The sequence below is a fragment of the Trichechus manatus genome, unplaced genomic scaffold (assembly GCF_000243295.1).
Source record: "Trichechus manatus latirostris isolate Lorelei unplaced genomic scaffold, TriManLat1.0 scaffold00001, whole genome shotgun sequence".
Lineage (NCBI taxonomy): Eukaryota > Metazoa > Chordata > Mammalia > Sirenia > Trichechidae > Trichechus > Trichechus manatus.
The window spans coordinates 27,705,920-27,721,503 of NW_004443937.1; the positions used below are offsets into that span (position 1 = coordinate 27,705,920).

At 41.8% G+C, this 15,584-nt stretch overlaps 1 protein-coding gene across 1 annotated transcript in view; it reads right to left on the bottom strand.

The window, feature by feature from the left end:
* Positions 1-4,633: 4,633 nt before the first annotated feature.
* The window catches only part of PRKAR2A (protein kinase cAMP-dependent type II regulatory subunit alpha), a 111,764-nt gene continuing 100,813 nt past the window's right edge, over positions 4,634-15,584 (bottom strand). The window contains exons 9-11 of the mRNA XM_004368504.2: positions 10,034-10,099; positions 8,614-8,755; positions 4,634-8,121 (exon numbers count right to left, since the gene is read on the bottom strand). Coding sequence (XP_004368561.1) covers positions 7,988-8,121; positions 8,614-8,755; positions 10,034-10,099 — 342 coding nt within the window. The 3' untranslated portion in view covers positions 4,634-7,987. The remainder of the gene's footprint in view (positions 8,122-8,613; positions 8,756-10,033; positions 10,100-15,584) is intronic.

Genomic DNA, 15,584 nt, shown 5'->3' on the forward strand with positions numbered 1-15,584 from the left:
CACTCACTGAAGTAGGATGCAGAACATTTTCTTAATAAGCTTTATTATGCCAATTGACCTAGATGTCCCCTAAAAGCATGGTCCCCAGATCCCTACCCCTGCTACTCTGTCCCTCAAAGTGTTTGACTGTATTCAGGAAATTTCTTAGCTTTTGTTTAGTCCAGTTGTGCTGACTTCCCCTGTAGTGTCCACTCACAAGTTTTTAAGACCTGATGCTACTCACCAAAGCAGGATACAGAACATTGTCTTTATGAACTATGTGGTGCCAATGGACTAGATGTCCCGAGTCTATGGTCCTTTGCCTTTGAGCCTACAAACTTTATCCTGAGGTATTTGGTTATGTCTACGAGGTTTCCTTGACTCTGTCCCGTGTGTGCTCTATTGTCTACATAAATATATGAGGAGCACCTGCAGTCATGTATGTAGAGATATTCACCACTAACCCTGTATCTGCAGGTGGGTGTGCTCCCTTCCACCCTTCCACATCTCTTGGCATATCTATCTATGTATCCATTTGTAAATTATTATTTGTTAATACTATTGTTGCAGGATTGTCTATGCTATAGTAGTATCATGGATTGAATTGTGTCCCCCAAAAATGTGTATCAACTTGGCTAGGCCATGCTTCCCAGTATTGTGTGATTGTCGACAATTATGTCATCTGATATGATTTTCCTGTGTGTTGTAAATCCTATCTCTATGATGTTGATGAGGTGGGTTAGCAGCAGTTATGTTAATGAGGCAGAACTCAATCTATAAGATTAGGCTGTGTCTTAAATCAATCTCTTTTGAGATATAACAGAAAGAAGCAAGCAGAGAGATGGGGACCTCATACCACCAAGAACCAAGAGCCAAGAGCACAGCATGTCCTTTGGACCCTGGGTCTCTGCGCTGAGAAGCTCCTCGACCAGGGAAGATTGATGACAAGGACATTCCTCCAGAGCCAACAGAGAGAGAAAGCCTTCCCCTGGAGCTGGCACACTGAATTTGCCCTTCTAGTCTCCAGACTGTGAGAGAATAAATTTGTTTGTTAAAGCCATTCCTTGTGGTATTTCTGTTATAGCAGCACTAGATAACTAAGACAAGTACTTACCATAGTTGCCCTTCATTCCCACATTCCTCTCAGTGTCCTCTCTTGACTTGGTCATTGCCTTTCCCTTCACCAGTATTAACATGTGTCTTCTCTTTGGTAACTCCCACTCCCACCATCCCTGGTAACCAACAAAGAATTTTTTTTTTCTTTGTGTAAACCTTCTGTTACTTTACAATAGTGGTCTCATACAATATTTATCCTTTTGTGACTGACTTGTTTCGCTCAGCATAATGTCCTGCAAATTCATCCACGCTGTGAGATGTTTCACAGATTCTTCATTCTTCTTTATCGTTGCGTAGTATTCCATTGTGTCTATGTACCACAGTTAATCCATTCATCTGCTGCTGGGCACTTAGGTTGTTTCCATCTTTTTGCTATTGTGAATAATGCTGCAATGAACATAGGTGTACATATGTCTATTCATGTCACAGTTTTTATTTCTTTAGGGTATATACCTAGGAGTGGGATTACTGGATCATATGGTATTTCTATTTCTAGCATTTTGAGGAAGTGCCAGACCGTTTTCCATAGCAGTCGTACCATTTTACATTCCCACCAGCAGTGAATAAGAGTTCCAATCTCCCCACAACCTTGCCAACATTTGTTTTTTGATCAGTGCCAGTATTTTCAGGGTAAGATGGTATCTCAACACAGTTTCGATTTGCATCTCTCTAATTGCTAATGATCAAGTATTTCTTCATGTTTGTTAGCTGCCTGAATGTCTTCTTTGGTGAAGTGTCTGTTCATATCCTTTGCCCATTTTTAAATTGGATTGTCTTTTTATTGTGGAGGTGTTGAAGTTTTCTATAAATTTTAGAGATTAGACACTTGTTGGACATATCATAGCTAAAAATTTTTTCCCAATCTGTAGGTTCTTTTTATGCTTTTGGAGAAGCCTTGGTGAGCATGAATGTTTAATTTTTAGGAGGTCCCATTTATCTAGTTCATTTTCTGCTGGTGTGCATTTTTAGTTATGTTTGGTATCTCTTGTGTTTTCTTAGTGGCATCATTTACTTTGGTCAAGCTGTGGTGTACTTCACTCACATTCGGTGCTACTTTCCCATTACCAAAAATGTTAACTTAGTTTAAAGGTGACTACAGGGGAGTTTCAAATCCAAGTTCGAATAGCAACTCAAAGCCATAGTCTTGGGGACTCCTCCAGCCTTAATACGTCCACTAAGTCTGGATTCTTTAAGAACTTGAAGTCCTGTTCCACGTTTTTCTCCTTTTTTATCAGGATTCATCTATTGCGTTCCTGATCAGAATGTTTAGTAGTGATAGCTGAACACCATCTAGTTCTTCTGGTCTCAGTGTGGGAGAGGCAGTGGTTCACGTAGATAATTAGTCCTATAGTCCAGTTCTTTCTCTAATTCTTGGGTTTCCTTCTCTTTTGTTCCAGAAGAATAAAGACCAATAGTTTTATCTTAGATAGCCACTCGTAAGCTTTTAAGACCTCAGACACTACTCATCATACTGGGAGGCAGAACATAAACTTTTGCCAATTGACTGGATTGTCCCCCAAGACCACGGCCCTAAGCCCCCAAAGAGAATTAATCTCATGAGGTGATTGGTTATGTCTAATTAGTATCAACATCTGTACCTTACCCTTTTCGTTTTTGTTATTGTTGCAAAACCATGTGCAACGTAGCAATTGCCCATTCATCCCTTTTTCCTATGTACAGCTTATTGACATCAGTTACATCAGTCATGCTGTGCAAACTGCACCCATATTCAGTGTCACCTTTCCCATTTCTACAAACTAAAAGTGACTACTATCTAGGGAGTATGCCTCTTTCTCTGCCCTCTCCCCACCCCTGGTAACCACTAATGAACATTAGTTTCTGTCCATTTACCTGTACATGTCATTTCATAAAAGCAAAAACATGCAATATTTGTTTTTTTTTTTGTGACTCACTTATTTCGCTCAACAAAATGTCCTCAAGTTTGACTTGATGTTTCGGGAACTCACTTTTCGGTATTGCTGAGCAGTATTTCATTTATGTATGTACCACATTTCAGTTATCCATTCATCTGTCGATGGGTTCTTAGGTTGTTTTCATCTTTTTGCTATGGTGAATAGTACTGCAATGAACATAGGTGTGCATGTGTCTGTTGGTGTCACTTCTATTAGATCTCTAGAGTATATATACCTAGGAGTGGAAGTGCTTGCTCATATGGCAGCTCTACCTCTGGTCTTTTTAGGAACCACCAGACTGTTTTTTGCAACAGCTGTATCATTTTGCGTTCCCACCAGCAGAGGATGAAGGCTCCAGTTTCTCCATATTCTCTCCCAACACTTGTTATTTTCTGTTTTTTAAGTCTTAGCCTCCTTAATTTTCAAGGGCTTATACCCCAATCCCAACAGTATATATAGAGGAATGAAATGGCATTTCCTTGTGGTTTTGATTTGCATTTCTCTGATGGCTAATGATGTTGACCATCTTTTCATGTGTCTGCTGGCCATTTGAATATCCTCTTTGGTGCGGTGTCTGTTTATATCTTTGTCTTATTTTTGAGTGGTGTCGTAGGACTTCTTGAGGTCACAGCAACACCACCACAAAAACCACAAAAGTTTAAAAACATTTAAGTTTTAAAATTTCAAAACAAGGCCAATTTAGCTTGTAGTGGGTTCAGGTACCAGTTTCTTGGGCCCAGGACATATTTTTATATGCTCATCTGCCACTTGGCCCTTTTGCACAGGCAGGCATCTCTGCCCAGATGAGGGCAAGATTACACTGGAACATGGTTTTGCCCATAGAATGAGTTTTCTTTGGTCACCTGGAAAGAAACTGAAGGTACAGTGGGCTGTCAGAGAGTCCTTGCTGGTTTTGGTTTTTGCCATGCTACACTGAAGGACGTGATATAAGTAATACTGTCAGACAGGAGATGTTTTCTGCTGGGCCTCAACCCATGACAAGGGATGTATTGAATGCCCTTGCACACCATCCCCAACAACTCAAATACCTCGCCCAGGCTGCCTCCTTAATTTTCAAGGGCTTATACCCCAATCCCAACAGTATATAGGCCAGATGAGGGCTGTGATGGCCTGGAGTCCTGAAATGAGAAGACAGACACACAACACAAGCTGCACTGGAAAGTCAGGTATGATTTGTCAGCCTTTATTAACCAAGAGTGAAGCCGAGCCCTAGAGTTTCCTTTTAAAAAACCCAATCTTATGGCAAACAACGATTCAATTCTTAATGTCTTTTAATTATATGTTCAATACTACAGAGCAAGAATTGATCACTTTCCAATCACTTATTCTTCTAAGATTAAAATACAAATGTTAAAACAGGTTAAAATAAGATTCTCCCCAATGATTTAAAAAATAATTCCAATTGAAAGACATTTTAAACACTATGCGTAGAACTCAGGACCAGAAAAGACCTTAAACACTTCTGCCTTTGAGGTAGCACAATGATGCTGAATTAGATTTTTTATTACAACGAGCTTAAGAAAACAATGAGGAATCTACCTTTTGCTCAAGGTGTTCTAAATGGTTTTCTGAAATTCCCCCATTATTTAATGTTGGTGATTGTCTTTTCCCTCTTTTTTTTTTTTTTTTTTTTTATTTTTTTTAGTATAAAGATAGCCCTGCAGTGTGCAAAAGGAAACCCGTGGGAAGGCTGCTTCCCATAAAATAGACATTAGAATCACTGAGGAACGTCAGCAGTCAAGACAGGAGGAACAAGAGGTAACTGCAGTGAAAAACCAAAACAACTTGTAGCGTGGCAAGACTAGGTTACAAGTGCTTGTCAAACAAAAATTCCAACATTAACCAACCAAAAACAAAAGATAAAAGATGACATTCGTGAGTCTTTTTCTCTCTGTGCAAATTTGCTCTTTTCCTTTTTCTAAATGAGAGAAGATTGTTTGCACGCTGTTACATGACATGAAAATGCTGTCAGCCCAGGGTGCTGCTGGGCACCAGCAACACCTCTCACCAACTTCTCCACTGTTGTGAGCAGAGAATCTGGGCAGTCAGAGGATAAGCATGACCTCTCCTGGCTTGCCCACTTTGCTGCTCAGCTCACTCATTAAACTGCTCAAAGAAAAGCTCGGAGAATCCGTAACAATGATATATAACACAATTATATATCAAAGGACTACCAGCTAAGAGGACAAAAAGCACAAGAACCCTTCCTTCAAAGAAGACAATCAAGAGAAGAGAGTGGATGGGATAAGCTGGGGGCCAGAAGGAAGGACAATACTGTGGGTTGGACCTCAAGGCTCTTGAGAACATTCTCCACCATCCAAAATAAACAGCAAAGCCAAAAAAGAGGGCATGAAGCTCTAAACCACAGAAGAGAACAATATAAAACAATTAACAAAGGGCTCTGTTCCCAACACACGCTCCGCTCTGTGAGGCTCAACCATCGGTGCAGGGCTTGCCCTGACACTACGTGGACACCACAGCCGAGTAGACCTTAGTCAAGCTCCTGGGGCCCTAGTAATGGCTGTGTCCTATTTCACTCACACTGGTCCCTTCAAAGTCTCCCTTTCTCAAGCGAGACCCCCGGGGGCCCTGTATGCAGTGAGGGTCTGGACTACTAATCCATATGTCAACCTATAGTTGGAGCAGAAGGATTCAAACTCAACTCCACTCTGGAAAACAGCAACCATCACTGAGGCAGGGGTGTCAAGGAGGGCTTTGTGAAGGGAAAGACTAGACTGGGAAGTGTGAGAAGGTGGGATGAAAAGGCCCATCCCTAGCAGCCTGCTGGAGTGACAATGGCACAGAGTCACAGCCAACCTTAACTAATGCTGGTATGTGACATGGGGAAGGGACATCTGCTTGGCATTCAAACAGAGGCCACATACAGTCTGGGGCTGGACCTCTGTGTAACTCCTGAAACCCCATGTACCTTTGCAAAAAACAGGTGTGGTTCTTACCTGTTGAAGTCCAAGAACTTCTTTCTGGATTTATTTGATAATAAAACAAAACTATAGAAAAGAAGAGCCTTGGGAAAATGTGTGATTACCACACAGCCTTTCCCAGTGCTAGCTGCCTGTTTTGGAGTTATTAGTCACAACCTTTCACAATTCACACTGCAGTGGCTGCAACGCAGGCTACTCAGGGCAGTCCACAAAGGGTCCTTCTGCTTTACCTTCACAGAGCACAAGAAAAGGGAGAATTACCAAGGCTGGGGTGCAACACCCACTCTGGAAATCTCTCAGCCATTGTGTTCGTGGCAAAAGCAGAGGGCCTAGCTTATGTGGACACTGGAAGGTGACCATGTGAGCTCTGTCATTATCTACAACAGAATGACTCAAGCCCCAGTTCGTACTCGCTTAGGGATTTATTGAGTTATACAAGTAAAAAAAAATCGTACTGGAAAGGGCCTCTTGATTTAATATAAACTTGGCCATGACATCTAAATTTATCTTTATGCAAATTTCACACTGCTCCTAGGATCTCTTGCAGCATCTTATTCTAAGTCATTCTGAAGAAGAAAAAAAAAAAAAACTTTCATACTGAAATATAACTAGTTAATTAAGATAATTCATCAGAATTCTAGCTGATATAAATAAAAAGTTAAAAAAATCTTTAAATACTAGCTAAATTACCTTCCTCTGCGATTAACAACTGGAACCCCAAATATTCCAACATATCAATTATAAAAGCCTTTGCAGTAATTCTATGAAATTGTAAATGATGCCACTTTTTGAAAACTAACAAATATAGTTGATCTTTAGGATTAATGGTGAATCAGTTGACAAACTCCACATATATGAATATGTCCAAGGGGAATTCCCTAAATAGAGAAATATTTTTTCTTAATTTCAAAAAAATAGCTTCTTTCTCTTTAAAGAGTTTAAAAATTGATGGTTCAACAACAAAACAATGCAACAACTCCGGACTAGAAGGAAAGGGCTCTTTTTGTAGCACAACTTCTTGCTGGCACACTGCCATTAGCTGGTAGGGGCAACTGGAAACAAGAGATGGCAGGAGTTGCCCAGGAAAGCATTTGGGTCGGATAAAACGCTGGCACCACCAGACCCTGGCTCCTCATAAACGGACAAGAATTAATTCATGCAAACTGCACAGAGGTTAAAAAAACAAAGCAAAACAAAATCTACCAAAAAACAAACAAACAAACAAAATACCCAACCTAGAAAACCTTTCCTGGTTCTCTGCTACCTGTAAAATGTGCCAAACCCAAATTTTCCGCTCTAATGTGGGTCCCACCGATGGATTAGTTTGCTCTGGGGTGCTGACCTGCTGAGCCCTGCCTGGGCAAGGCCTTTCCCTAAGCATCACCGTGGCTTTGGAGTGATCACGTGGAGACCAGTTGCACACATCTGGAGACAGCTGCACACAGCAGACATCACAAAGCCACAGGACCACAGGTCTCCATCATATCTGCCGCCATTTTCTACTGTAAAAGCAATGGCTACAATGGTGAACAAATGTGGACTTTCTCAAAGGACAAATGAGGAGATCCAAGGCTACTAACATTTCCTCCCTTGAGAAAGGTTGGAGGAGGGTGTCTACAGTTGCACCACAGGTTTCTGCAGACTTTGTGGTAACTTCCAAAAGCAACAGTAGCAGCAAGACAGGGAAAGGAGGATGTTTACACTTTGGACTTTGTATCAGGCACTTAAATTGTTGGAGAGACATGCCATTCTGAACCAAAGATGTGAAAACAGGGTTGGAATAATCATTACAAACAGTCTAATAATGGACTTTCAGAAGCAAAGTGGAGGTGTGGGTTGAACCTCTGCTCATCCTTTAGTGCTGACTTTCAAGTTTTCTAAATGCCCATGGCCACAGCAAGGCAGCGGTGGCAGCAACAGCAGGAACGATTCTATCGTGTATGTTTTCCGTTTGTGTTCTGTGGCTGACCAGAGGGTTTTGGTGTCACACTGAGAAGGCTCTGGGATGTGGCACACCTACTGCATGGGGTCATTCAGATCCATGCTGGAGCCAAACATCTTCACCAGCTGTTCTTCATAGTGTGAGATGTTCCTCTTCATGATGTCCATGCAGGGCCCCAGCAGTCTCTCAAACGCTTGTACATCCATAACTGCATTGTTAAAAAGTGCGGGAGAAAATGAATTCTACAGCAACAATTCAAGTCATTTCTTTCATGCAAACATTTTCCTAATACACTCATTCACGTTATAGTAGATTAGACTTTGGGATACTCAGTACTTAGAAAATGGAAGGATGATTCTTAATGAATACAGCAGGACTGTGTCATCTTAAGTTTTCAAGGACCTGTAAGACTTTGTAGCGTCCAGCAGTACCTGTTCTTCCCCACTCCCCATAGTCTTGGGCACCTGCCTCCATTACTGCTTTTCTCACATGGCCAGGGGACCTGTGGGTCTGTCTTGCTCACAGGCTGTAGTCAATGCTCAGGAATGTTTGCTAAAAGAACACATTTCTGGTTGGTCACACAAACTGTCCAGGCTTAGATGTGAGTGAGAGCTGGCAGAATAAGTCAAGGTTTGCTGACAAAGAAAAAATACTGCACACTAGAGAAAAAAAGTATTAATGCATAAAAAATTTTTCTTACCTAAGCATTTGACATCTCCTACTGCATAAGCTGAAGCAGCTCTGGGTTTGTTGGTGACCAGTGCAAGCTCTCCAAAGTACTGCCCCTTATGACAGCGGGCGATCTCGACCTCCTGGTTCCCACCATCCTTGTTTGCTTTAGTCTAGAGAAAGAAGAGAACATGACCTGGGCTGACTCCAGAATTGTAGCTGAGAATGTCCAATTGCACACACATGTATTCTCTTCTCAGTACATGCAGCATGACTCACCTTACAGAGACTCTAACTGTACCTTCTCAACTGCATGGGCTACTTTCAGTGGTCTGGTTTAATCAGAGGAGTTGGCCTGTACCCGGGGCTTCACCTGAGTCCTAACACTTTCCAGGTAATGGCTAAGGTGAGGTGCAGACCATTTTCTTTGGAAGATTTTATAAATATGTAATATTCTTGTTTTAGGAGATGCCGACCTCTGAGGTACAGGGGAAAAGACAAGGTCTTTTACTATTTCTTTGTAAATAACATCAAAGCTTCTCTTAGGTCATAAGTCACAACCCTGGGTTACTTCTTTTTTATTCAGGACTGTGCCTTTCTCGGGCAGCACATCACAGTTAACACATTTTCTTTTTAAGTATTATTTGCCTCTCTCCTTGTTAAATAATATCTGGAGTTTGTTATTATTTTACAAATCCATCTGCTAAACTAAGCAACAATTTAAGTAAAAAATTATTTCAGATTTATTAATAAGAATTATTCTCAGTCTCTAAGCATCACTTTGTTACAGGCAGCTGGATAATGAAAAATCAACCTATCTTATAGTAATCATATTTCTCTAATCACTCTTCGTTCTTATTAACTTTTACTAAATATATTCTGCAAAAGGCTTCACATCAGGTTGATTTAGTATTATATAAAACTCAGTATTTTAAAAAATTCTACAATCTTCCAAAAAATCTGAAACAGGGATGATGGATTTACTGGTGAGAACCACTCCTTCCACCCACAGGTCATCAGCCTGTAGGCCTCCCTAACCATCAGATGGCCATAATATTAACTGTCCTAGAGGCATGCCTTGGCAGTGCTCAGAAAAGGAAGCTGTTTTCATCTTTACTGGCCATTTGTAGTTTTATTATTATGTAATTTTCCCACTTTATATTAGATTGTTTTTCTTATTGATTTGTAGACCAATATTTCTTATATCATTAATTAAATTATCTGAGTAACAAAAGCAAAGGCAGTTGGAACAAGAAAAAATATACTAAATCTCTATCAAAGGATGGGCTTAATCATGGATCTTTGTCAGTCACATATCTCACATAGCAATGATGGTTTTGGTATATCAAACGCACTTCACATTATTTAAAGCAAACACTCAAACTTTCTGTGCGTACACCTGGCATCTGGATCTTCACTGGCAAAACCGATACCATCACACATAAACTCACCTTACTTTTAATCAAGATGCTCACTTCACCAGACTCTATGATGTAAAAGCTATCAGCCTTTTCACCCTGAAAGGGGAGAAGAGGTGAGTGCAGAAACATACATGTGTTCTGAAGAGAGACACAAAAACATATAGTTTCCTCACTGCCTGAGCTCTGATTTGTATTTATTTTCCAACTCAACAAATGAATCGACTGGCTAACAAATCTAGAACAAAACGAGAGGATCCCTAACACTGGGGATGACAACCCAACTACAACTGACACACATCTCTCATCTCCTAACATGGAACATTCACATTTATTTCAAAGAATGTGCCTAGGCTGCCAACTGCACAGAGCTCATGCTGGTCTGCTGTGGATACCCAATGACAGGGGACCAGTAACCAAACCAGCTGCAGACAGTGTCAAGGTGACTCCTGGTTGCCCCTGGGGCATAGGGTCCTGGGACAATCTTGACCATCAAAGGCAGCCCTCGAGAGGGCAGAGTGGATCTGGAGAAGGCTGTGCTTGGTGAGGGAGGAGGGGTGATGTAGGGTGATGCCACCCTTTTAAGCCTCAGGCTTTCCTTTTGTTTATTTTGATTTTAACAGTCATTCAGATAATTCAACAAATAATTTATTACTTACTACAGTACTAAGTACTGTTGTAGGCATGTGATATAGGTCAGGGGACAAAACAAACATCCTTGCCCTATGGAACCTACAGTCTAGTAAGGTAAACAAACTATAAACAATCTACGTAATGAATCAGTTAATTATATGGTGGTGTTGGAGATGGTGAGTGCTATAGGAAAAAAGTGGAGTAGGGAATATGGGATCTGGAGTGCTGAGGGGTGGCTCCAGTACACAATAGGGCTTCACTGAGAAAGAAGGTAGGATGTGAGCATAGGCTAGAAGGAGGTTAAGCAAGCAGATATGGGAGAAAAGGTTTTAGGCACACTTCAGTCTCTGACCCCTTGCTCTCAACTTCTGAAGCATACCTACAGTGGATAATTCAACAATAAGCATGTGCTCTTGTTCCATGTGGGTCTTGTGTCTCCAGTGAAAATCTGCAGTTCTTTTGAGCATGGATATGACTTCACGTCCTTTGACCACCACACAGAGCTCGAAGAAGGAAGCATACATAGCTGAGGCTGATGTTCCTGATTTAATATAGTCCAGATCACCATGTAATAATCATTATCCCATGTGAGAGGAAGCCACAGCTTTACAGAGGGCTATCTGTGTTGCTATGCTGGGGAGGTACGCTACACCCAGCAAAGCCAAATTACTATGACGTTTTAGCATTACACAAACAGCTGCATGTCAGGGGTTGATAAAGAGACAGGGAGTCATGAAGGAAACTAAGGAGGAGCCAGAGGTAGGGTCACCAGGAGGGAGAGGTTTCTAGCTCCAAGGAGGGATTTCAGAAAAGAAGATGCAGTCACTAGTGTTCAGTGGCACTGGGAGGTCAAGAGTCATATAAAGATTCAAATGTGTGGAAACAATCAGTGACCAAGAAGGAACATGCTTCAGTGGGTGGTGAGTGGTAGGGGAGATCTGCAGAGGTGACAGGTGGTGAAGGAAGGTGTAGGAGCCCTTCTTCTAAAGAGCCCACATTTCAAGACTACAGCTTAATGAATTTTTACTATGTATACACTTATGTAACCACCTAGATCAAAATAGAAAATAATTCCAGCCTCCCGAAGGCTCCCTCTTGCCCTTTCTCAGTCAAAACCATCCCCCGCCCATGAGGTAACTACATTCTGACTTCTGCCCTCATTGATCAATTCTGGCTGTTCTTAACTTCATATAAATGGAATTATACCATATATTCTCTTTTGTGCCTGGCTTCCTCCAATCCACATTATTAGACGATACTCTGAAAGTGCCTAGCTATGAAAGGAAGTAGAGAGAGTAGTAGATAGAGGAGAATCAAAGTGAGGGGAGGAGTATGTTAAGTGTTCTGGGGACAGAAGAAACTTAGGCATGTTTGTTTATAGGATGAGAAGAATGAGCCTAATGAATGGGGGAGCCCAAATAGAGTACAAGCTGCTAACACTGCTGTTTGCTCACTCTCAGCAGGCACGCTGGCGAGCACTTTATGCACTGCTTCATTCAACTACCAAAAAAGTCTACAAAGATAGGTATCCTTACTACTGGATTTGACAAATGAGTTTCCTCAGAAGTTTGAAGGATAAATAACTTTGTCCTAGGAAGTAAGGAGAACATTTGGTGGATTCAGGGTTGAGAGGAGATGGGAAGAAATGTCATTTAGAACACATAAGAGGATGGGCCAGGAAGCAGTTCCTCTTTTCCTCTGCACCAGAGGAAGAACAGTTTAGTCCATTTAATTTTATTGATTTGCAAATATCTACCAGAAAGGATTAGGATAGCTCACAAACAATGCAAGAAGATAAAGTTAAAAATAAAACCATGTATGATGCCACCATCAGTTGCAAACAGTCTATCTCTGTGGCATCTGTGAGGGGATACACTATGTTGCATCTCTGGCTGCATGAAACTATCTGGTTAGATTGGGGCAGAGATGGGCCAGGACACATATTTCCTGTCTTCCTCACTGTCCAGTGATGGATGCTGCATGAATCAGGCTCTGTACTACTGCTGGCAGTATGGAACTGTACATGTAAGTATATACATCCATATATATACATGGAAGAAATAATGTAGTAAAAGAGCTGAACAGAAGATTTCAAAGGGTGGATCAAGAAGACAAAGTAAAGTATTATAATGAAATGTGCAAAGACCTGGAGTTAGAAAACCAAAAGTGAAGAACATGCTTGGCACTTCTCAAGCTGAAAGAACTGAAGAAAAAATTCAAGCCTCAAGTTGCAATACTGATGGATTCTATGGGCAAACTACTGAACAATGCAGGAAGCATCAAGAGAAGATGGAAGGAATATACAGAGTCACTGTACCAAAAAGAACTGGTTGATGTTCAACCATTTCAGGAGACAGCATACGATCAAGAACCAATGGTACTAAAGGAAGAAGTCCAAGCTGCACTGAAGGTATTGGTGAAAATCCAAGGCTCCAGGAAGTGATGGAACACCAATTATGCTGTTTCAACAAACGGATGCAGCACTGGAGGTGCTTACTTTTCTATGTAAGAAATCTGTAAGACAGTTACCTGGCCAACCAACTGGAAAAAATCCATATTTGTGCCTATTCCAAAAAAAGGTGATCCAACTGAATGTGGAAATTATCAAACAATATCATTAATATCACATGAAAGTAAAATTTTGCTGAAGATCATTCAAAAGCAGTTACAGCAGTACAATGACAGGGAACTGCCAGAAATTCAAGCTAGATTCAGAAGAAGACATGGAATGAGGGAAATCACTGCTGATGTCAGATGGATCTTCGCTGAAAGCAGAGAATAACTAGAAAGATGTTTACCTGTGTTTTATTGACTACGCAAAGGCATTCGACTGTGTGGATCATAATAAATTATGGATAACATTGTGAACAAAGGCAATTCCTGAACACTTAATTGTGTTCATGAGGAACCTGTACATAGACCAAGAAGCAGTCATTTGAACAAAACAAGGGGATATTCCATGGTTTAAAATCAGGAAAGGTGTGAGTCAGGGTTGTATCCTTTCACCATACTTATTAATCTGTACGCTCAGCAAAAAAAAGCTGGACTATATGAAGAACAACGGGGCATCAGGATTGGAGGAAGACTCATTAACAACCTGCGATATGCAGATGAAACAACCTTGCTTGCTGACAGTGAAGAGGACTTGAGGCACTTACTGATGAAGATCAAAGACCACAGCCTTCCATATGGATTATAACTCAATATAAAGAAAAAAATCCCCACAACTAGACCAACAAGCGACATCATGATAAAAAGAGAAAATACTGAAGTTGTCAAGGATTTCATTTTAGTTGGATCCACAATCAACGCCCATGGAAGCAGCAGTTAAGCATTCAAATGACAGGGCGGGGCCAAGACAGCAGAGTAGTCAGATGCTTCTGGTGGACCCTCTTACAACAAAGACCCGAAAAAACAAGTGAATCAATTATATATGGCAATCTGGGAACCCTGAATATCAAAGGCAGAGTTGAAGAAGTGCACTGAGTGGCAGGAGGAGGGAGAGACGGTTCGGAAGCAGAGAGGAGTTGCCAGACCTGACCCAGTGAGAGCCTCAGCCCTTCAGGCCTGATCAGCTCGGGGGTGAATGGTGAGGTAGGCAAGCAGCGGTGCTCAAAAGGCACGCTTTCCGCACTGGGAAAGACCCAGCGACAGAGAGTCTACATGGCCACCCAGAACCAGTGAGAAGCAGCCCTCATCAGTGAAAGATAAGTACTTGCATATGGCCTACTGTGCGGATCAAAAACACCCCACTTAGGGAAAAACCTCTCTCCCATTTACCTCCCCGCTCCCTGCTCTGCACTGGGTCCCGGACCGGCTTAGGCAACTGCCGAGTCCCCTGGGCAGGAAGTAGGATCTGTCACACGACCTGAGCCATTCTCTGCCTTGGAGAGTGAACGAATTAAAAAACAGGAAAAAATTAACTGCCAACTCCCCTAAGCCAGGAACCCAGGGTAGGCACAGCTCCTTTGCCTAGCCACAGGCATAAGGGATCCACAGACTCTGAGTGCCTTTCCACCTGCATGAACTTGTGTGGGCCCATTTCAACAGCATAGGCCCTCATTACCACAGTACAACAGGGTATATACCGGAAGTCTAATTTCAACTGTTTCAGCTGTGAAGTGGCAGGTTCTTGACATTTGACACTGCTCTGTCCATTAAGCAGGGTCTTCACCTACACACATCAGGGGCCTGAGGACTGGTAGCTCCACCCATGCTACCTAGCCATCTGCGATAGGGGCCCATGAATAAGAGGTGTCCTCCAGTACTTACAGCCAACAGCATTAGGTGCTCACAGTCCTGCTGCAAAACCCACCCACCTATGCGCTCTAGGGAACAGGGACACACCTACCTCCTGGACACTCGGGGGCAGCTGTCAGAGTGTGTCCCTCTGCTGCAGCGAGATGCCTGTGCCTACACCAATCACCCATGCCTGTCTAGGACTGTAAGTGAGAGCCTATACCACACACTTGGTGGCTATCTACCATGGTACCTGAGCTGAATCCATTCAGAAGGAGTGGGCGGGCTCCTGAGCTCACATACCTAGAACAGATCTAACCACCTAGTGACAGGACATTAGAGCTTCAAAGGTGCCAATAATCAAACTAGCTCATACGAGCAGCCTATTTGGGAATATCAAAATAAAACAACAAGCTAGGGCACAGTAAGCAAACATAAAATAAATATGATAACATACTGATGGCTCAGAGACAACAGTCAACATCAAATCACATAAAGAGGCAATCCATGATGGCTTCAGCAAGCTCCCAAAATAAAGAATCCAGAAATTTTCCAGAGGAGGAAAACTTCTTGGAATTACTGGAGGAAGAATACAAAAGATTAATATACACAACTCGTCAAGAAATTAGGAAGGAAATCAAGCAAAAGGCAGAAGATGTAATAGAGGAAACTAAAAAGATTAGAGAAGAGCATAATGACAAATTTAACAGGC